The sequence below is a fragment of the Neocloeon triangulifer genome, unplaced genomic scaffold (genome assembly GCF_031216515.1).
Source record: "Neocloeon triangulifer isolate White Clay Creek 2 clone unplaced genomic scaffold, ASM3121651v1 ptg000022l, whole genome shotgun sequence".
NCBI lineage: Eukaryota > Metazoa > Arthropoda > Insecta > Ephemeroptera > Baetidae > Neocloeon > Neocloeon triangulifer.
In genome coordinates, this window is record NW_026775562.1 from 4872915 (window position 1) to 4896335 (window position 23421).

The 23421-nt window shown below is 34.2% G+C and overlaps 2 protein-coding genes across 3 annotated transcripts in view; one reads left to right on the plus strand and one right to left on the minus strand.

The window, feature by feature from the left end:
• The first annotated feature begins 193 nt into the window (after nucleotides 1-193).
• The window catches only part of LOC132204766 (protein Skeletor, isoforms B/C), a 40446-nt gene continuing 17218 nt past the window's right edge, over nucleotides 194-23421 (plus strand). Inside the window, exons 1-2 of the mRNA XM_059633521.1 lie at nucleotides 194-339; nucleotides 13921-14236. Of these exons, the coding sequence (XP_059489504.1) occupies nucleotides 14182-14236 (55 nt within the window). The 5' untranslated portion in view covers nucleotides 194-339; nucleotides 13921-14181. The remainder of the gene's footprint in view (nucleotides 340-13920; nucleotides 14237-23421) is intronic.
• LOC132204270 (shootin-1-like) lies at nucleotides 2642-6933 on the minus strand. 2 transcript variants are annotated; one of them, XM_059632669.1, is made up of 10 exons: nucleotides 6702-6933; nucleotides 5352-5542; nucleotides 4677-4790; nucleotides 4529-4623; nucleotides 4294-4459; nucleotides 3907-4181; nucleotides 3685-3846; nucleotides 3020-3338; nucleotides 2905-2969; nucleotides 2642-2847 (listed from the first exon to the last, which is right to left on the minus strand). In XM_059632669.1, exons 2-10 carry the CDS (start codon nucleotides 5533-5535, stop codon nucleotides 2722-2724), a joined length of 1506 nt encoding a protein of 501 aa, XP_059488652.1. In that variant the 5' UTR covers nucleotides 5536-5542; nucleotides 6702-6933; the 3' UTR covers nucleotides 2642-2721. The 2 variants fall into 2 exon arrangements, with proteins under 2 accessions (XP_059488652.1, XP_059488651.1); XM_059632668.1 differs by lacking the exon at nucleotides 6702-6933 and adding an exon at nucleotides 6507-6637.

Below are 23421 nucleotides of genomic sequence, written 5' to 3' on the forward strand. Positions count from 1 at the left end.
ATAATGCATATATTTCTTGTATTATGGCAAAAAATTACACCTTTTTATACGCATACTTCCAAGCTCCTTTGCATACTCACTCAATTTACATTGCGTGACACCTGCTGCCTCTGGTGTCAAATATAACCAACTTTTTGCAGAGCCAAACACGGTGTCGTTATTATAAATTTGTCTCCAACATTCACTCATTTCACTGTGCGAATTCGTGTTAATTCCTACGTAAAATAAATTACCGCGATTTTCATCATCTAATGATGGATTTTTTTGGAGAATATCAGTTATGACTGCGACGCATTCTTCTCATGACGATGACGCCGACCAGCTGTTCCAGATCCAGAGGTATGTAAAAATAATTAATTTTCTAAATCTCTCATTGTGCATTATGTATACTCTTGCATTTCGTTTGCGTTAAAATATACAAATTAATTTGCGATATTTTTTGTTTCGACCATGATTAATTATTTAAAAAAAACCAATTATAATTATATAGATTGTTTATACACAAAAAATGGATGTATGCAAGATATTATATATGCCACATGAATTTTATATTAAATTTTAAAAATGAAAATTAATCTGGTTTTTTAATAAATCTTGTAGTTATTATGGAAATTTTTAGTTGCAAAAATGTATTTTTATGGATTCAATTTGGTGGGAAATGAGCACCATCTACAAAAAGGCTAGAGATAGGGTTAGAGAAACAATCAGCAGATCGCTTGTCTCTTTTAAAGCACCTTTTAAAGATCGCAATATATATTTATATTATATATATATTTGTCAATTTCCTTATTTGGTCGTAATTTCAGGTTGATTAATTTTTTAATCCTGTAGACGACTTTAAGGATTTAATAATTAAAAAATCAAAATTTAGTCAAGAAAAGTAGATAAACAGCTAAAAATTTGGATTTAAAAAAAAATATAAATATAAAATGAAAAAAAAACAATTGTTTAAAATTTGATGTAAAAGGAAATGTAAAAAAGACTTGCCCTTGACAGATTTATTGGAGTGTGAATTTTTGTGAGCGCGGGAAGCGGGAATCAACCCCGTGCTGCAGCCTGGGGGTAGTTTTGCGAAAACTGTGTCTGCGCACGTCGGTCGGTCATATTATGTGGCCGCGGGGTGGGAGGCCAGGCAGGGCGGCCACAGCGCGCCAGTCGATCTCAGCAGCCCCCAAATCTCGGACACACACTGCACTCACACACTATATCGCACCCTAAAACCAAAACACCACTCACGCAAAAACACACTCTTAAGAATAAGAGACGAAAACACACAGGTAGAAAAAATTCGCACTGCCCCCGCAACTGATCTGTGTTTTTGCTGTTGCTCGATTTATGTATTTGTTTGTTGCCCGCCCGCCCGCCCTTTGCGCCGGCCTTTGATGTTCGACCGACTAACCGAGTGCCAGCGCACTACCCTCCGCCACCCACCCACCCACCCCCTCACCGCAAAACACCCGCCGAGCTTTCCCTCGAGACAAACGCTTTGTGTCAACCCTTGATGTGCCCAAACGTGACTTGCGCCGAAAAAGACTTTTTTGTCGCCCAACAAATAAATGTGAAACATCCCTTTTTCTTCTTGTGTTGATTGCGTTTAGAAGGTTTTTGGATTAAAATCACAGATTTTAAAATTACTCCTCTTGAGTTACATAATTTCTTCGGATGGATTTAAAAAGAAAAAACACTTCGATTTAAAAAAAATATATTATTTTTTTCAATTGCTTCTCTGGAAATTCGCACAAAAAAAATCCAATAAATTTTCTCTTAAAACACATTTATATTAGTTAAATTCTAATAAGAATTGGCAAAAGAAAATTAAGACACGTTGAGTTAATTTCATTAAAGGAAAGACTTTTTTGTCGTACACTTAAAAAGTGATTTTCTTACATAAGAGACAATTATAGTTAAAATGAATCGGAATTAATCAGTCTAGAATGGGCAGTTTTAGGAACAAAATAGTTAAAAAAAATTATTTTAATGCCGTTTTGACATGGAAGTTGAAGTTTAATTTTAACTTAAATAAGAAACGGAGAAACATTTCTATTCCTCCGAAATTTGGTAAACTAATAAAGAATTAAATGAATTAATTGAGTTTTTGTTGATAAATTTGTTTTAATTTCTTAAATTATGACTTCCGGTATAATAGAGGAGATTTTTTGCAAAATGTTCCAGCAATTCTAAAAATATTGAACTCCATTTTGCAATTACAATTTTATCAAACTTTATTTGTACAATCTTTTTAAAATCCTATACTTTTATTACAATTCTCAAATTTTAAAAAGACAAAATTGCTATAAAAACGAGCTCTTGTGTGTATTTTCGTCATGAAACCTTTCATCTCTCATCAGCACATTATTTGTATGTTCTTGAGGTTTTGCTTTAATTCAATTGCAGAGCTTTTCTGCGTCATTTCTACTCAATGACCAAATTAGCTGACATTTCGCCGGCGCACTGCTTTTTGCGTCCAATTACGCCGCAGCAGGGATGAGAGAGGTTGTCGTTGTATATTCATAATGCCGAGCGTCGGAGGGTTGGTCGACAAAGTGACGCATTTGCAACCCCCTTTCCGTTCTCTGTGCCTATTAATTAAACCGCACTACCTCCCGCTGCGTTTGCCACAAAATCACATTAAAATCAATCATTTCAGGTATCAAACTCTAAAATTTATTTCTAAAACAACAATGAAGGCACTTTTTTCATAAATAAATTCAAGTGTGTTTCTCAGTCGGCGGAATTCTTCTTCAAAGCTTCTTTCAAGTTGTTGCCTCTCTTCATGGCTCCCAAAATGTTCATCATTTCCTCCACGGCTTCGGTGTTTCGTTTCTCCAAAGGTTTCTGCACTGGCCTCTAAATTTTCAAAATAAATTTATAATCAATTCAAAATTGAAAGATTGACAATCATACCTTGACAGCGGACCTAAGGGTAAATCTGCCACCCCTGATTTGATTGATGACGTCATCGATCGCGGCTGAAATTAACGTTATAATTTTAATCAAAAAATAAAAAAATTAATTTTACCTCCAGCAGCAGGTTCTTCCACCTTTTTCTCAGCTTTGTTGATTTTCAAGGAGCCACTTGGTGCGAGGCCTCCAGGAGGCATTGGAGGTGGTGGCGGTAGAGGGGCAGCCGGGGGTGGTGGAGGTGGAGGCGGTGGTGGGCCTGCCATTGAAGGTGGCGGTGGTGGTGGAGGAGCCGAGCCACCAGCCTCCAGTTCCTGTACTTTTTCCTCCAGTCTGGCGCTCTTTTTCTGTTCGCACTCAAGCTCAGTTTCCACAAGACGCAGCTTTTCTTCCAAAGCTTCCACTCGACCTTCCGATTGCATTTCGGATATTTTGAACTGAAATATTTGTTGATTTATTAGGCAAACTAATGAATCATCCTATTGATAATGGCAATTTTACTTTCCTCAGTTTTCCTTCATTACAATTAAGTACTCAAAGTAAAACGTATAACCTTCTTTAAATTGGCTCCCTGTACCCTTCTTAATTTCCCCTCTTTCGAATCGTTTCCCTTTCCCCCATCCTTTCAAACCCATTTCTCCTCTTTCCCCTATCTACCTTTCCCAGCGCATGTTTCCCCTACCGTCTTATCTCCATCTTACGTTCTCCCCTCTTTATTAATCACCCTTTCTTTCCTCTCCTTACCCCTTTCCCCTCTAGCTTCATATTATCTGCCATATATACCTGTAATTCCTCTACTTGCTCGTTGTGTTTATTACTCTCTTCCTCGAGTTTGGCTTTGAGATTTTCCACCTCCTGGAGCAAAAGCATGAGCCTGTCGTTCCCAGCCACGTCGACCATGAGCAGGGCACTTTGGTGGGCCAGAACGTTTCGTTCCTTTCTCGCCTGCGCAAACACACACCACAAGAATCAAATTCGCTCTCACAAAGCAAAATATGCGCCTACTTTGCCCGCTTCCTTTTTGACGTCGCTAATTAGCTTCTTTTCCTCCTCGAATTTCGCCTGCAGAGCTTTGTACTCTTGCGTTTGCACGCTCGTTATTTTCTCCAGGTTGGCGTGTCGCTCGCGCATCTCCTTCAACTCCAGCTCGAGCTTCGCTCTGTTCTGCTTTTCCTGTTCCAGCCACACGGACGTTTCGATCAGCTTTTCCTGCGCCTCGAACTCGTCCAACTTGGCTGCGTTCAGCTCCACTTGCAGAATCGAGTTTTCCGACGCCAAATCTAAATTTTATTTTTAATGTTGAACAAATTTTAATTACATTTAGTTAAGAACTTTTTAGAAACATCAATTTCTAATCTTTCTGGTTTGCAAGTTTCTGACAAAAAAATTCACCTTGTTGACCCTTTCTCAGGGAATCCAGCTCGTCGAAAATCTTCTTGTCGTTCTCATTTTCGGGAATGGTACTCAGATCTTCCGTGAACCCATTTGGAGAAACTTGCAGGTACTTTTGCACAAGCATGGCGCTCTGCCTCTTCAAAGCTCTGTTTTCCTTGTACCACTGCAGCGAAACGGAGATAATTTAAAAAATTAGAAAAAACTTCTTGACAAAATATTTGCAATTTCTCACCCCGGACGCCTTTTCAATCGCACCCTGCATCGCAGACGTTTCGACTTTGTACAACTCGGCCAACTTTTCGTACTCTTTACAAACGGTCTCCGAGGCTGATAAATTAATTGTTATAAATTGAAGTTTAAATTTATTCCAATTTACAAACCTTTTTGCAATTTGCCATAATCGGAGACTTTTTTCTGGTAGTTTTCTTTGAGGTTGTTGAACTCGGCCGCGATGCTCCGGTATTTCTTTTGAAGAGCTTCATTTTCTCGAGAGACTGCAAATATTAAAAGTAATTTATTTTTCATTAGTTTCCTCGACTCTTTTAATTAAAGAGAACTTTTCACAAAATTCATTAGAGAACAATTTCTTCTTGAAAGATATAATTAATTTTTATTTCATTTTTTACAAGTATTTGTGATACACTGAACAATATATTTAAAAGAATGTTGGATCTTTTGCTTGAAAACACTTAATATGGAATTGAATACAATAAAAAAAAATAGCTAAAATGATTTAAAAGCAGTTTAAAGTAAGTAAAATATTTCATACAATTATTAAAATACTTTAGTAAAATAAATATTTTATATCGTGAAAAAATTCACCATTTTATTTCCCTAATTTTTCGAATTATAAATTATTTGAATTTAATTAAATTGATTTATTTCTTATAGTTGTATTAATATTTCATTAGTTTGTAAGACGACATTAATAACAAATGGAGTACTTGGAATTATTACCATTTTAATTTACACAAATGACCCCGGAAGTGAAACTAAGTTTTAAATTTTTAGATTAGATTTCAAATATTTACGCCACAATTTAAAATTCGTCTTACTCTTTTGGTTGAGGACGACCAAGTCTTTTCTGCGTCTCTCGCAGTCGTCGAGTTGCTTCTTCAAGCGCACCTCGACCGCCTGATTTGTATTCCTCAGCTCGGCGACTGATTTGGCCGGATTGTTCCGCAACGTCGGCAGGGATGACGGTCCTGCTCTGCCGGCCTTGTTGACGCTCTCCGGCATTCTGCAGCTGCACCAAAAGATGTGAATAATTTAGTATTTTTCTCGGACTGGAAAACAGAAGTGAGGAAAAGGCTGCGGCACGTTCCGTTTTATATAGAGAGTAGATTTGCTGCGTTATCTTTGTTTGTTTTTCATATATGTGAAGTGTGGCGTTGTTGTGCGGTTTTTCCTTCCCCACCATAACTGATTCACTTAAAACGTTGGGAGGAAATAACAAAACCACTTGCGTCAAATTTCAAAACTATAGTGGATGATTAAACTACTATAGGCATCGGTCAAAAACTTCTGAAAGCTTTCGTGGAAATTCTTATCTTTGAATTGGCGTAGACGGATTTTTTGTTTTGCACTCAGAGATTTATTTCTTTTCCGCCAACCCATCACTCATTCACCACACTTCTATACCTTTTTTATGGTTGGAGCAGGCTTGAAAACTTAAAAATAGAACTTGATCATGTGGGAGCGTTTTTTCTCGTACGTGGGAGAAACCAATAAGTATAAACAGCTAGGTGCGTTATTTTTAACTCGCCTGCGCCTTCCACGCAACAGGCGCAGAGCAGGAAATTAAATTCAAGTTGAAAGAGTGAACGAAAGCTACACTTCCGTGTTGAAACGAAGGAAAAATCAAATTCATTAATGTGAAATTTAAGTTTAAAGGAAAATCTATTTAAATAAAGAGTCTTAAAAAAAATAAACTTACAAACAAATTCACTTTTTTAACTTCCTGTGATTTAATTAAGAGTGAAGTTTTTATTTCAAAATATGTTTTTTAAGGTAAATTAGAACGGATAAAATGTTTTTAAAGAAAATTTTCTAATTTATTTTACAATCCGAGTATTTATTTAATTTTATAAACAATTAAAGTAATTTTTAAGAGATTCAGAATTCAAGCATTTAAAATTATTTTTAAAGAGATTTTTATCTAATAATTTTAGTCCAAAATTGAATTCCATTAGTATAAATATTCTCCTTACCCTTTCGTAGTCATAATAAATAAATAATTGGGTCTCAACTCTCAATGCCGCGACATCGATCTGGCAGCAAATTAGCAATCAACCGCATTCTGCCGCCGGTATTGCTCTTGTTTACGTTTCGTGACGCAGACGGACGTCTTATCACTCTCATATAAAAAACATACATAATCCTCTCTTTCTTCTACTTTGACTCACCGCGCGTTAAGCAAATTGCGTCGCGAAAATTAACTGCCCATTGTTGGCGCCCGGTCTCGAAAAATCACAATCCTTTCCGGCGACCCAGTTCAGTGTCTGCGCTGACAAAGAAAGAAAGAAGCAAACCGCGGCGAGACGCTGCCGAGACTGCTGCTCCAGATGACTTTTTCACCTCGCGTCGGTGCTCAACCGAGAGCGCAATATGAGAAGTGTCGGCCAGACCACCAACTAAACCCCTTATCGCTCGCACTCATTTCAATTTGCTCCATTTTTTTTCATATTGTTTTCCGTGTTGGTTAATTTTATTGTGCGCATGATCGAGTTAATTGTTTATTTTGTAATTTCTAAGCGTTTTTAATAGGAAAAATTTAATTAAAATTGTCAATTGAAAATAAAAACCGGCCTTAAATTTTCGTTTCCTTGTTTCAAGAGGTGGAAAACGTGGGAATTCAATTATTCTTAATTAATTAAGGATTTTTTCAATTCGTCAATCTCTTTGATTTGCCAATTTACTTCAAAAATCCACCCCTGTATTGCTTAGGGGTGAACTTCAGCTTGTTCTAATATTTATCAAAATTATAGGCGATTTAAAACCTCAAATAAAAGTGAGAGGATGAAAAAAACCGGTTTTGATTAATTGATTAAAAAATTAATTGAAGCAGGTATTATTAAACTAAATAAAAACGATTTTGTAGAAGAATTGCACGATCGATACTGCTTGAATTATGAAATTATGATTTTCTTCAAAGGGTCAATTGAGTCGCTTTCTTATTTCAAAGAAAGAAATAAAATCAATAATTATCCTGCTCTATATTTTAATTGCGGTTTGCATATTTTTTTAAATTTATTTGTTAATTAAATTTTGAAAAAAAATTTGTACAACATTTCAGACACTAGAACAGATTTTTGTTTTAATTTCCATATTATTATAAATTTAAATGGCTCTGCATCCCAATTTGAATCGTTTTTATTTTGAAAATTTAAATTTAATCAACTACGCTTTCTCAAATTTTTTCCTTGTCGGAGAAAGAGACATGATGGTGGAAGCCGAAGAAGCAAAAGGGCAGCAGGCGTTCTTCTCTCTCGCACTATTGATTTTGTCGCGCGCAATTAACAAAATTACTTTCGAGCTCTCGGCACGACGGAATGCTTTTTGCGGCGGTCCAAATTTAAGTCAGTTGCACAACCCTCTATAAAAGTGGAGGTTTGGTGGGAAGACGCGGAAAGCAGTGCTTTTTTTATTTGCTTTTTAATTCTTTATGCATGACGCAATCTCTTCTTCGGACAACACACACTTGAGGTCATAAAAAAAGTATCAAAGTGTACTTTGCAGACCGTTTGGGAAGATGAATGAAGTGAAATTAAATTAAGAGTGTTATTTAAAAAAAATGACGATATCGGTCAAAAGAATAAAAAAAATCCAAAATAAAACAAAAAATATATATAATAACGAGAAATTTCTTAAATATTAAAAAAAAAATTAAAATCTCTGCCAAATTGCTTTCAATTTCTTCAAATCAACTGCTGATAAGGAAAAAGCATTTGAATAACTGGGTTAAAAAATCAACTCTTTAAATTGAAATGAATAGTTTTACTTCCTTTTTAAGTGCAACAATTTTCCCACTTTTTAGATTTTTTTTGCTGTTATTATTTCCATTAAAAACGCAGCTAACCATTGGTAATTAAATTTTAATTAATTGTAATAAATTATCCGGCAAAATTGGAGAAATTGTTAAAAATAATAATGAATGCAGCAAGGAAGCAAAAATTATCTTCGCGTACATTTAGGCAACTGGCAGAACAGGCTTGTCAAGCGGGTTGCCTGCTTAGGCTCATCAGGCTGAATAGTTTGAATGAATTAATTAGAATTATTTAAAAATTTAAACAAGCAAGAATTTCATTAATTTAATTTAATTTTCTATACCTGCTGCAAAAAATTCATAGTTTGGCAAATAAAAATACATTTTTTTTCACTGTAATTTCCCTTTTTAAAAATTTGCACTTTTTTAATTAAATCTCTCTTTTTTCATTTAAATTCATATAAAATTACAGGTTTTACTTTCAACTGTAAATTGATACGCATCAGGATGTGCATGCTAAAGTGAGGGGTATAATATTTTGCGACTCGCTTATCAAATACAAATTTCCTGCTGCCCCAGCAATATCACCGTCGTCATCATTATTATTATTATTATTGCTCTCCGGTGACGGGTGTCTCCCCATAGTGCGCGCGCCAAAGTAATAATACTGCATTAGGGACGAGACTCACCCCCTGAAAGCGCCCCCAGCGATCACTCCCTTGCTCCGCATCACACAAGATACATCGCATGATTATTATTGCGCGACGCCGTGTTTGCCCAAGACCGACCGGCAAAGAAAGTAAAAAAAAATATGGATCTTTTCGCTTTCACATTGACGAGTCCATTACTGCTCGGCAAATACCTAATGGCCTGTCTACATAGTCATGAAATTAATGCACTTTAGGTGGAAAAAGGGTGCTTGTTAATCCATTTTACATACGGAAAAAATCATACATTCAAAACGTAAATATAATTAATTTGATTAAAAAAAGATCTTGTTTCAATTTTATTATACATTTTCTTTAATTTGTCACAAATTGTAACAAATTCGAGTTAGTTTAATGAAAAATACGGAAAAAATATAGATTTTAGTTCTTATATGATGACAATAATTATTTTTAAGAATCTTCATAAAAAAATAAAATTAAAATTACATTTAAAATTTTATTAGTGAACTCATGTTTTTGTTTTTCTTTGAATGAAAATTGGTCGTAACAATTTGTATGAGAAACCAAAAATAGTTTAAATAATTTTCAGGAAGTCATTTTATATAAATGCAGGAAACCAAGGAAAAAAAAACACCTTCTTCTGAATTCTGAAGTAAAATTGAGCAATTTCGTTTTCAATTTTTCAGAATACATTACAACAATTGATTTTTATAAATCTAATTATGTGGAAAAATTAATCAATAAAATTATAAGTAATTGAAATAGTAAAATTATTAACATGATTTATCTTTTAGCCTAATTAAATATAAAATATACAAACAAACAATTAACAAATTCATGTGGCAATTTATAATTTTCTATGTTGTTCTTTTGCACAATTTCATGCTTAATGGAAAATTTTAATTTAAATTTTAATTACCATCCAATCATTAATGAATATTATTCAAAGGCCGCGCATCAGCTCTATTATGTTGGCCAAAAAAAAGATGTCTTCCGCCCGAGGCATAAGGCCCCATGGCTCTGACGGCAGCCGTGTACCAACATAATTTTGGAATGCGCAGCCTTTGATATTATTAAAGAATTTAAAGAAAATGGCAACGCCACTAAAATATTTTAATAAAAACTAAGAAATTAAGAAATCAATTTTAACGAAAAATTAACAGGTAAATTTTTAAATTTTTCATCACCTTTCAATTTATTCTAAACTCTCAATGAAATCAACATGCAAATTTACTTCAAATCGTTTAATTCTTTGCTTAGATCTAAAAAAAAAAAATGAAATGAAATTTATATATTTATTAAAGAATCTATTTTTTCTAACAAAATGGGATTAGAAAATTTATCAAATAATTCAAAGAAATAATTTGTAAAGAAAGTTATGAAAATCACTCTTCATTTTAATTAAATCCGGGTTTGAAGGGGTGCGTGGACCGGCCGTTGTCTCTCGTTTTTAGCTGCAGGGCGTGCGGTAAAAGAGCGCTGGTGCATTATTATTTTTCACAGGAACACACGCGCGCGAGAACGTCTGCTCTCTCTATTTATTAACTCAAATCAACAGGCAGTTTTAATGATGTGCCGGCCTCTTTCATGTTGATTCAGTTAGTCATCAACTCTCTCTCTCTCTCTCTCGCTGACTCGGTGGTTGAGCAAAACTACCCCCGAACCCGCGCTCTCCCCCTTCCCTCCCTCGGCACAGAAGCAATATCGCTTATCCCATCACAAGACGACTCAATTCTCCCAGCCAACGATGAAAGCGACTTTGAATAGACAGATTTACTCCTCTCCGGCCGGAATTAGCACAGCCGCGGCTTTTAATGATTCTCTCAAAGACTAACCACGTTTCAATTCGGAAACCTGTAAATTTTGCCTCCTGTAGATGAATTACATATAATCAAAATTTATAAAATTAATTGTTATTAACAAATTAAAACATTTTTCCATACTAAATATGAGGGGAAAGGCTTTCGGAAAAATTAAAATTGAGAATTTGCAAATACAAATGTCAGACTTTGATTTAAGAAAGTTAGTTTGCAATTTTTGCAGAAATTTTCAAAACTTGAAAACTTCCAATTAACTGCCTAAAACTGTAGAAACACTGGTTTCAACAAGGTTATGTTGGTTAAAAGCTTGGTTTAATTTCATTATCATTTGTCGAAATTGTTCATTTCACGTCCAAGGTAGGATTAATGGTTTGCCATTAAAATTGTACATTTTTAGTTGAAATTTTTTTATATATCTTTAAGTTAATAAAAAAAAATTGTAATAAAATATTTAGTGTTTCTTCTTGTAATTTTTACTAAAAAACATTAAGTCGGAAACTACAATTAGAACGCCGGGAGTAAATTCCAAGTAAAAAATAGAATGGGAAAATTTGAATAAAAAAAATTTACCAAATAATGTGAAATTTGTTTAGAAAATGTTTTAAAATTATTATTTTGCAATCCGAACAATTCCTTTTTGAAAGTAAAATGTTTGCAGATGTGATGTAACAATTGATCAACCCGGTTCAACCAAACAACAGTGATAAGCACTACTTAATTGGTTGTTAAAACAGATTTATTCTGATAAATTAAATATTTAAAAAAAGGAGAAAAATCCTTCAAAGGTTGGAAAATAGTTTTTTTTTTAATCCCTGTTATTTTCCTCTCCTTGTAAATATCAAATGTTTAAGGAAATTAACATTGTGAAAAATATTATCGATTTTTGGGTCTCTTTAGACAAAACAAATGGGATTATTTTCAATAAAAGAGAAGCTCTCTGTAATTAAAAAAAAAAAAAAAAAAAATTGAAACTGTCCCAAGTTTTTGACTTTTTTCCCTCTTATGCAGCTTTATTTTTTTTTAAACAGTTTCTTCTGTTTATTTTCTCTGTAATTTATCAAAATATTCCTTTCCTTTATTTCATTTTTAAGCGTTTTTGCATCATAGATCTGTGATTTTTTTTGCAAACGTTCATGCGCGGTTCTCTTTCATACGTCAGCTCCAACGAGCGTAACGTGGAGTAGCGGCGGCGGCGAATCGATTTTCATATAACGCTGTTTGCTTTCATTACGAGTATCACTGTTGCATCTTTTTCGTTCTCTGAATGAGCTTCAGAGCTAGGCGGGGGCGAAAGGGTGGGTTGCATCGGGGTGCACTCGGCGTGACCATTTTCGCGGGGGACGCCAACAAATCCCCGGCGATATTATTATCGTGCGCAGCCGGTTTCGCTGTTGCTCAAAACGTCGGAGTGATGATAACCGAGCGGCAGTTTTGTGCAAGTGCCCTCTGAGATTTAAATCCCCCCATTCTCCATCTCAATCAATTAGTGCCGAGGATTTTACGTCGCAATTTCAAGTCTCCTTTGTTCCTCGTTAAAATTGCAAACAGCTCTTTCATCAGTAAAAACTTGTCTTTTAAAATATTTATGTGGACTTTTTATATATTTTCCATCAATTTATTTGAAAAATTTGCAATGAAAATACAGAATTATTAATATTAATAAGCACGATATACCTCAGGATTATCTAATGTTTAATTGATTGTGGAGCTGAAAAAAATTATAAAAAACCCCGTAATTTATTTCAGTCGCCGCTATTTGTCCAAAATTTATTTGTCAGAAAACAGCATTTTACATTTATTAGAAAATTAATAGGCATTCATCAGAAAACCTTTTTTTCATATCAGAAATTAAATCGTAAGCAATGCAAAGGTCAGAATTTTTTCTTTTGGATTTTCATTTTTTTAGTTTTCGAATATTTTTTCGGAAAATTTTGCCTTCTGTATTTCTGAACAAGGAAATTCAGCAAATTGTTTTTGATTTTCCTCTATAACATTTTCCTCATCTAGAATTCCTGACCAAATATTATACAAGTGTACGCAATTATTTGAGGAAAACCACAACCACACAATGATAACTTAATTTATTAAAAAAAAGTTGTTGATAAAATTTAACCAATGAACAACTATGTAAATTTCTTTAAAATCATCCGGCTTTGTTGTAAAACACGTGAAAATTTCCGTATAAAACTAATAAATTGTACATTTTAATGTTGGCAAATTTTGAAATAATTAACTGGCATTCTTGAGAATAAAACTGCAAATGATAATTTCCATTCAATTTTAAATGTTTTGTAAGAAATATAATCAATTCGTTGATAAGATTGGTTTAACTTCCAAGTTTTTAGTGATAAATGAATCTAAAACAACAAAAAAACAATTCAAAGTAGAGAAGAAAACTATTTGTTATAAATTCCAAATAATTTCATAATTTTTAATTATACAACAGTCGGTTTCCTCTGATTGTGAAATGCAATAATTGATTCCAAATAGTGATATGAAATGGTTCAAATTATATCAAGAGTTGAGCTAATACAGTTGAAATTATGAAAATAATTTATCGCTCGATCCCATAAAGTAAAGTAAATCCAGAATCTAAAATAATTTACAAAAAAATTTGCATATTTTTTTAATTAATTGTATTCAAACTAGTTTTTTTATTGCAATTATTGATCCAAGTTAATTGTAAAAAAAAACAATATTTAAAAGAATCCTAAATTTCTCTCGAGAATTTTTATGCTGGGAATTCAGCTCATAGAGATTGAAATTTAACTAAAATTAATGGAAAATTAGTTGTTTATGCGAATTTCTGGAATTTATCGAAAATTCTACGACATTCATTCAATGACCGGATGGTATTTTAGTTTATAATGCAGTTCATGAATTCAACTTTCTACTTTTAAGGCAGAAAAATTATCAGAAAAATGTAAATAGTTCATGCTTGTGAACATAAAATCTGTAGATTTCAATCTGCTTTTAACATTGTCAAAATCAAATTAATTATTCTAGTGATTCTCACGAATTTATGCCAAAGCTTGGCCAAGCCAAAACATAAATTGATTTTAGTTAAAAAAAAAGCATGAGAAATAAAGAGGTCGTGCATAAAAATAATTTAATATAAAAATTTTTTATGAATATTTTGCAAAATTTTCAGGGTGCACCCTGCCCGGAAGGGCGCGAGTTGGAGTGGCTGGTGTGTGCGGCCGGCGGTGACCACGCCTCCGCGGCCACGGGCGGGCGGGGAGAAAGCGCCGCGCAGCCAGGCCCGAGGACGAAGAGAGCTCGTCAGTCGGTCGGGCTCGGGCAGCGTTGAGAGTGCACGGAGGAGATTTGCGTGCCAAGTGACCGCCGCAGCAGTGTCCCCGAAACGAGGAACAAGTGTCCCCCGCCGCAGTGACCCCCGGACGCCCCCGCCATGGACACCCTCCTTCCGATCATCGCACTCATCGTCCTCGCTGCCCCGCACCAAGGTAAGTTTGCAAAACTAAAATTCCAGTCCTTTATTTCTGGCCCACAACGGGTCCAGAAAGCAAAAATAAAATTTATAAAATATTTTTAAAATTAGAGAAACTATCAGGAACACCAAAGTTGGTATCACAAGGTTGCTAACTTATTATTCAACTTCAATTAAAAAAAAAAGATAAATCTTCATCTCAGAAGTCAAAATGAGTAAATTATCAAAAAAGTTAGCATTCGATGAGTTTGCTAACTTATTCACCCATTATTTTATGTTTATTAATTTTATGGACCTTCAGAATTGCAAACTATAGCCAGGAAATATCGGTGGGATTAATTTCAGGATTAAATTCCACTCAGAAAATGTTTGAATCATACGTTTTCCCGCAAGCTCAGTATTAAATTTGAGGTGAACCACTTTTTTTTTCATCAACGAGGATGATTTGAAGTACGTTTCAGCCGAATTTACATTTAAATTTTTGGGTAAACTTCAAATTTCCATAAATTATTTTGTTTAAAAAATTCGCTAATCACATAACTAAATGATTAATAAAAAAAAAAAAATATTCTGTATACAAATTAATGTGATTGAAGTATAAAAAAAGCTCTAAATTTATTAAAATAGATATTTAGATTGAAATAGTATATAAACATTTCAATCTGATACGACCAGAGAAACTTTAAAACCGTGCGAATTTTAAAGGCCAAAGTTGAAACTTTAAACAATGCTAATGCACGTCCATTGGTTTTTGCATTTTCTTTTGTTTTAAATTTTTGAATGCAATTCTAACATTTTTATTCATGATAACATTTATGGTCCAGAAATAAATGTCACATTTTCAAATATGTGGAACTTTGATTTGGGCCTCTTTTGATTAATAAAAATATAGATTTCTTGGCTTAAATTAATTTAAATTGTAAAAAATGCAACAGAGAAGCATCATAATCAATCACAAAACTGTTAAAAATGACAGCATTTTGAAAGAGGTTTGTTTGATCTTGATGATGATTATTCAAACATAAAAATTTTGCAGACCTTCTTTATACCTCTTAAAACAGACTGAATTTTATATCTCAAAATCAGAAAAAGTTGTTTCCAAAATATCAAAATTGCATCGAAACTACTTCAAAACAACCCAATCAAGTTCTAATAATGTAAAAGTCTTCAACGATTTGCGATTTGTGACGCTGAAAATCATACACTTTGTAAAAATTGTATTTGTATAAACATTTTTTCTGTTTAGCCGTTTTATTGTTCACAACATTTAAATTTTAATATTTTAAGTTGAAGTTAAAATTGTTCTGGGGCATTTTTAAATTTTAACTAGCCATATTTTTTTTTTTTTTTTTGAGCGGATGGAAATTCGCATAAATTAACTCTCAGCAGCAGGCAGTGCTTGTTTTTGCAGATTCGAATGTTTATATGTTCCCCTGCTGTTTTCTATGCTTTTGTGTCAAACTAACGCGAAACCGCGAGCCGGGAACTTTTATTTCAATTAAGCCGCTCGTCTTGTTTAATGTTCATGCAAATTGCACTGACGATGCTCGACGCAAAGCAGAGGAGAGAGAGCTTTCAAAGAGACTCTATACGAAACGCTGATTCGGCACACACAGCCTCCCCAAGGGTGTTCCTCCCTCGGTCCCATCAGGTTTCAACTTAATTAAATGTGCGTGTTTCTTATGCATGAGTTTGAAAAAAAAAAGCACAGAGAGAGAGATAATCTCGGAAAGAATTCGTATAAAGTTGAAAGAATCTGAACGGTCATTTAGAATTATTATGATGGAATCAGTAATAAATTTAAGTGTCTGTTTAATCGGGGATTAAAGTTATTTTTATTACAAAATATGCCAGGATGATTTGTAAAGATCAAGAGTGACTAAATTATTCAAATGATTTTCTCTTCTGAGGATTTAATATTGTTGGAATTTGGAATTACTTCGATTTCTAAACGTAAAACATTTAATATTTCCAACAATATCTTTTTTATCTCATATAAATTGTTTTCAGCAATTGAATGTAAACAATATGATGGAACAATTAGCACAAATAAAAATAACAATAATAATTATGAAATAAGTTAAAATAAAAATTTTAACTCCGCCAAATTTCTTAAAGAAAGTATGAATTTGATTTGTTTCGAACAATTGGAAAGAATTTAAAAAATATATATGTTCTATTTAAATGAATTAATTTCTAAGAATTTTTAAGTCTCAATTTAATCATAATGAATACATTTCATTAATTTTTGTCAAGATTTTTAAAAATATTGGAGGACTTGAACCTGAAATAATTTATACTTTCTTTGTTATTTTTATAATAACGTGTGAATTTTCTCAAAAACGTTCTCCTCGTTAATTCCTTTTCACTTTTGGAGTTTTTCTGTCTCAAATATTTGGACACCGGGCGTGTAAACCGAGAGTTAAGCAATCACAAAGCGTTACAATTTCGACCAGCATTGCGTGTCGACGCCCGGTTACGTAAAATTTTTGAAAACACACGGCCGACATAAATGCGCGTGCTATCAACAGATTCTCATCAAATATATTATAATGCACTTTTAAGCGGTCGTTTTGATAAAATAAAAAAATAAACGCACCGGTTGCATAACCGGGCCAATTGAGTGACTCTTCAAGGTCGTGAGAAAATAAATAAATAAAAAAACCTACCGGTTTGTATAAAACTGCCAGTTCGTCTCGGGTATATAATTTGGTCTGTTGTTTTCGCTTTTCGGTGAAAGTTTTTGACAATGACACATAAAGTTACAACATGGTATGCATCCTTTTATTTATTTTCTGAAATGGAATTAATCGAACTTGATTAATTTAGAAGGAATTTCGCAATTCCTCGTCCTGCATTTCTATGCCACCCTTTAAGCACAGCTCGTTCCATATAAGTTCTATTTTGTGCTGAGACTGGCGAAATACACCCCTATATATACAGTTCGTTTTCTAATCTAAAGTCAATCAGCTAATGGAGCCACGCAATTACGGGTGGGAAAGCAGGAGAGCAGATGCGGCCCTTTGTGTGTCCGAAGCATCAAGTGGCGCAGAGTAATTTGAAAATAATTCGGGTTTAATTCCAAATTCCGTCAGTGATTTGACCGTGATTGCGAAGAATAACAACAGTATTTAAATTTAAAATATTAGTTAATTTTAATATTTTTTGCATATTTTAATTTTTAAAACGCTCTCTAATTTAAAAATTATTTAAATATTTACTAAAAACCAAATGAGTAAACATTGTTCATTTAAAGTTCCAATAATGTTTATGAATTTGAATAAAAATTTTAAAACTTGTGCCTGTTTTAGCTCATTTCAGTGTTTATTATAAATTCCAATTTACAAGAGTTTTTTTTTATTATTATTTCAGTTTGTTTTGAAAGTCGATACTCCAGATCCAGAGTGCATATCCGAAGAGCCGTTACATTGCACCGGTGTTATAAAATAATAATAATAATACAGAGCCGGCGAATTGATGCCGAGTCTGCAGCACGAATGTAGTTCAGCAGCCGAATCGAGTACGGTGAAAGTTCGCGCCGAAGAAGAATTAAGTATCACATACCTGAGCGCGATATATTGCGTTTTTGGCTCAATGAAGAAGAGCCACTTTGTGTGTACGAAATGAGCGAAACGGGGTTTTGGGAAGTTCACTGGCGAGAGTTAAAGTCAACATTGACGTTCTTTCAGTGACTCATTCAATTTCATGCAAATTTTTACTGTTATTATTTACTTAGATTTTTTTTCGCGTTTTTAAATATAAATTTTTTACCAATGATATAAAAATCTTCATGATCAAAAGTAGCCAAAATAGCAAGAAAATTTTTATTTTGCTCTTGATGAAAATGATTTCAGGAGTTTAGTAACAATCAAGCACAAATAAATATCAATAATTTTCAAATTTAATAATTTATAATAAATAAATACTTAGTAAATGTAAAAATTCAATGATTTTTAAATTTAATAATTTATAATAAATAGTTCAAATAATTATTTTTATTGATATTCAGGTTATTTTTTTAATAAAACAAGCACCTACATGAATTTTAAATAAATTTTGATTACATTTGCTGGGTTAATTCGTTGACCTTTTTTTTGGCTCCGAGTTTTTTAATTTTTTAAAATAAGTGCAAATTGTTTTCATTTTTACTGCGCTTTTCAGCACTGTGAAGTTCTTTATTTCCATTAACACATTTTTCATGCTAATCGAGTCCCACAACACTGAAAGTTCTACAGTTGTATGCACCTTTCGCGTTATCTCGCAGTGAAAACTGTGCCACACACTATATTCCTCTTCCCCCCTCCTTTTTTCCTGACTCAGTGTCTGGCAGCTAATCTCGTCAGGTCGTTGCCCGCCGCTCACTTTTCATTTATTCTAGCACATTCACGTTTGTTGTTTTCGTTTTTCATCGGCAGGGTGCCAAAAAATTTCCAAATTCTATCAAAATAAAGTCGATAACATGAAGAGTGATTTCTACTTTCCAACTTTCATTGAGGTCAATCAATTTTTCAAAATTTTATATTCTTGATTTTTGTAGAATTAATTGACATTAACCATCACTGAACAATAATTTTGATTTAAAATCAAATTCACTAGAGTCAAATTTTGGAATTAAAAAAGTTAAGCCTATACAATTGTGATTTTATAAGTAACAACTAACTTTAATTTCTCATTTAAAATTTAAATCAGAAGGATAGGATAACATAATAATTAGTTCCATTATTATTATTTTTTTTCTTTTTTTAAATCGGTTGGTAGGGCAAAATTTCCTACAGTGACTTTTTTACAGATTTATAAAGAAAAAATCAAAGTCTTAAACAATCTGAAAATTTAATTATAAAAATTATAAAACTTTTTCCTTTTATAAACTTTTAAGTCATCAAACCGTAATCAAAAATGCAGCTTGTGCGATAAAATATTCCACATCCGTTTTGTGACTTTTTCCTCTACAATCATAGGATTAAAATACATCATGTTAACACACGCAGCTGTAAAAATTCTAATAATTTCTTTTCTGAATTATTTCAAAATCAGAATTAATTCAATTTTGAATCAGATGAAATTGAAGTTCTCCAAATTGATTTCCCAGACTTTTAAATCGAATCCTTTGAGAGAAAAAACCAAAAGTCAATTTTCGTAAAACTGGGGAAACTTAATGGTTGCAAATTTTATCTCAGTTTCAATTTCTGAACTAATTTTGTGTGTGTCAGTTTTTAGTTTGTAAGCACATTATCGGTTAAAAGATTGAACTTGAGACGTAATACAAAGTAATTCTGTTGGAGAATAGAATTAAATCTACTTTTAATTAAAACAGAATAAAAATTTATGATATTGAACAAAAATACTTAAATGGAACAATCGAGTAGTTTTACAAGATTTTATTTTAAAAAAATGTTCTTAAAATAATTCAAATTTAACTTTATCTTGTAGAGAATAATATTATTTAAATTGATTTTAAATCATCCTAATTGATTTATATCAACAAAAATGCTAATCTTCCGCCTAATCAAAATAGAGAATCAACCAAAAATTCAAAGTGGGGCAGACGAGCGTTCGCCATTTTCAATGTTGGCGGCGTGGTTAGAGCACCGATCTCGCACAAATCGGAGACAGTCGCCATTTTGTGTCCGGAGGGTTGCAGTTTCAAAGGGGCTGCGCGCGTTTCGCCAGCAAAGCGGCGGCTCTTCTCTCTCTCTCGCTCGCGCACCAAAAGTTTTGGGCCCGAAATCACGAGGCGCCGGCAGACGGATGGATCGATACCGCGAAACGCCGGCGTTGCATCTGCCGTGCTCGCTCCGCATTGGTCCGAGTGCGGCCCGCGTCGCTCGCAAATCCCCAATTATGCCACCCGCCCTTGCCCAACAATCGTCCAAATCAAGTGAAAAAATTTCCTGATTCGGGGTATTTTTCTCAAATTTCCAATGCGATTTTAAGAAGCAAGTTGGTTTTTTTCTAATTTCAAGAACCAATTTTTCAAATTATCTTGACAGAAAGTAGACGATTTTTTCATGTTTTGTTCTATCACAACATGAAGAAGATCAAATTATTTTAAATTCATGTGAATGTATTTTTTATAATATGATTTTAGAATGATGAAAAATGGTACTAAAAACTTATAGGCAGGGATGGGAAAAACCCATTTGTCGGAAAAGAACTAAAATTTGATAAGAAAACTCAGATATGATCAGCTTAAATTGTGGTTTTAAATTCCCTATTTTTCACTTATTTGAGTAAATACAAATCCATTTCAATGATCATCTCCTCACGTGTCAATTTCTTTACAAATTATTTTCACTTATTTGGAGATTTTTATCTTTTAATACCTTCGTTGACACACAAAATTTAACAGAAAATCGTGTATTTTCGTAATAGAGTAGCTTGCTTCAAAAATATTCTGACGTTTACTAATAGTAAATATTTTAAACTATTAAAAATTAAAATTGTCAGATATAAAAATCATTCAGAATCCCGCGCCTCCAGAATCTTTTTGAATTGTTGTAATTATGAAAAATAAATTAATTGAAAATAGGCAGCCTACATGACTTTCGTATGAAATTCAATATTGAGCTTGTCACCAGGGCTATTTGATCATGTCCGCACCACTCGCGCCTGCTGCTTTCGAAAGTATGCAACCTGCACGTCGCAGGGTCTCGTTTCTGGTCGATGATTTTTTATTTAGTATTCAATTTTTCTAAATAAAAAAGGCGTTCATAAAAAACTAGTATTTTGCAAAGAAATTTATTTAATTGTTATTGAAAAACAAGGCCACGGATTTCCATAATCAAGAGAGAAAAGTAATTTAGGGCAAAAATTCAAAAAAAATTGTCAGCAGCGTTTTTATTATTCCTCTCTAGCAAAAGTTGATAGATTGATTTGTGAAATTATTGAAATTGGGGTAAAAATTTTTAAATCATCTCTTTTAAAATAAAATTACTCGGACATTGTATTTGTAAATTTTTAAGCAATATTTTTCACTTAAATCTTTAAATAAATTGTGTTTGCTGACTATTTCTTGAAAAAAAGGTCAGAGATGAAAGTCTCTTTTCCTTGAAATGCATCTCCGTTTCGACCGAAAAATATGCATCTCAAGAATTATGCAGTTGCCTTGGCGCGTTCTGCGGGTTGCATTGAGAAATGCGGTTGCGCATATTAAATAACACGCCCACACTCGATCACAATTAGAAACGGAATCTCCATAAATGCAAGAGAGCAGAGAACTTTCAACAGTTTCAATCAGCAGAAATGAATACCGCAAGGTGGAATGAGTTTAGTTAAATATCATGACATTGTTTTTGAACAGAAACAAGTTAAAAATTCATTAATTGATAATTTATTTCATATTTGTTTATTCTAGTTCTCAATTTATTTAAAATGTATCAGAAATGCCTCTTGAATGTCTCGAGTTAAAATTAAACACCGATTTTTAATGGAGGTTTTTTTAATTTTTGAAAATTCTTAATTCTTTTATTTGAAAAATTAAAACTGATAATACAAAGTAATTTAAGACTTTGCATCACTTCAAATCAGAAATATTTTGAATCCATATTAATATTTTGCCTCAACTCTTTCAACCCTAAAGGATGATATTTATTTACATATCCAGGTGCAGAGCTAGCGGGAATGTCGAGGAGTCGTCAATATCGATCAGCCAAGCTCTCATGAATGTCAGGGGAAAATATATAATGTATGATTATATATTTCTGCGAGCGTCCAACATTAATATGAATGGCAGCTTTTCGACGCGTTGTTGGTGCAGCATTTTTATAAGGAGATGATGAGGCTAATCGCTTTTATTGTCGTACACGAGACGCGCGGAATTCCTATTTATGTACGCGGGGGATCGTCAGAAATGTCGATTCCTTGTCACCCGTGGAGACGATCTTGTGAGAAAAATTCCCCCGCGAGCTGAAAGGAGTCGATTTCCATAAATATGCAGGAGAGACTTCAGCCGTAGACTGCATGAATCAATTAATTGAAATAATTTTTTTATTTAATTTTAGCATCGGTTTTTAACTTAAAACAATCATTTAATTTTTAGTCTCCCGAAATTTATTGAAAAATTGGAAAAATATATGAAATTTTTTAATATATATTGATTTTATCATAAATTTTGAAGATTTGTACTACATTAATTTATAAAAAATTGGAAAAATAATCGAAAAGTGAAGAGATTTCTTTTTTTGGTAATGTTATAGTACGCGCGACGTGTTTCCCAAAATCCCTGATTTCAGTTGGCATCACTTGCATTACGTCGCGCGTTTAATAGTGGTTTTACGTCGCGCATACAATAATGGTTTTACGTCGCGCGCTCAATACTGGTGGCGGTGAAATTGTTAAGGAAACCGATTATTCCATCGATACCTCGGAAACATGTACAGCACGCGCGACGCAATTCTTTTCCTACAATCTTAATTAAGGGGACTGCTAGGAAGAATAGGGGCCCTTGGGATGGGTTCAGAATGGGGCAAGACGACCTCTGGAGGGCCGTGCGCACCCTTATAGCAGGCGCGACGTATCACTATGGGACGCGCGACGGTCGAAAAGCGAACTCCGGAGGGCGCTTTTCACCATCGTCAGAGGCGCGACGCATGGTTATAGGACGCGCGACGCATGCTTATAGTACGCGCGACGCATGCTTATAGTACGCGCGACGCATGCTTATAGTACGCGCGACGCACGATTATAGGAGGCGCGACACGCGCGGCAAATTAATTGAAAGGTGTTGCACGCGGCCGGAGTTGTGGGCACCCCACGAACCGGCAACTCGGAGGTGGGCAACCCCCAAGATTAATTTTTGCAGAAGCCGCGAGCGAGGGGTGGAGGCGCAGCGAGGTCGAGGACGTGGGGAAGGCCGTGCGGAGGGCGAGGACAAAAGGGCGGCTGTGTTCATGAGGGGGCTCCGCAGGAGCCCCCTCACGAACCCCGCCCTTTTGTCCCGCCCGGAGCCGGCCTTCACCACGTTCTCGGGCAAGCGCGCCTCCAGCCCGAAGCTCGCAAACCCACAACGGAGTTGCCCACAAAAGGTGTTGTCAGCAAAGGGTGTTTTGAAACCAAACGGTGTGGGTGACCACAACTCCCTTTTGTGGGCAACTCCGTTGTGGGTTTGCGAGCTTCGGGCTGGAGGCGCGCTTGCCCGAGAACGTGGTGAAGGCCGGCTCCGGGCGGGACAAAAGGGCGGGGTTCGTGAGGGGGCTCCTGCGG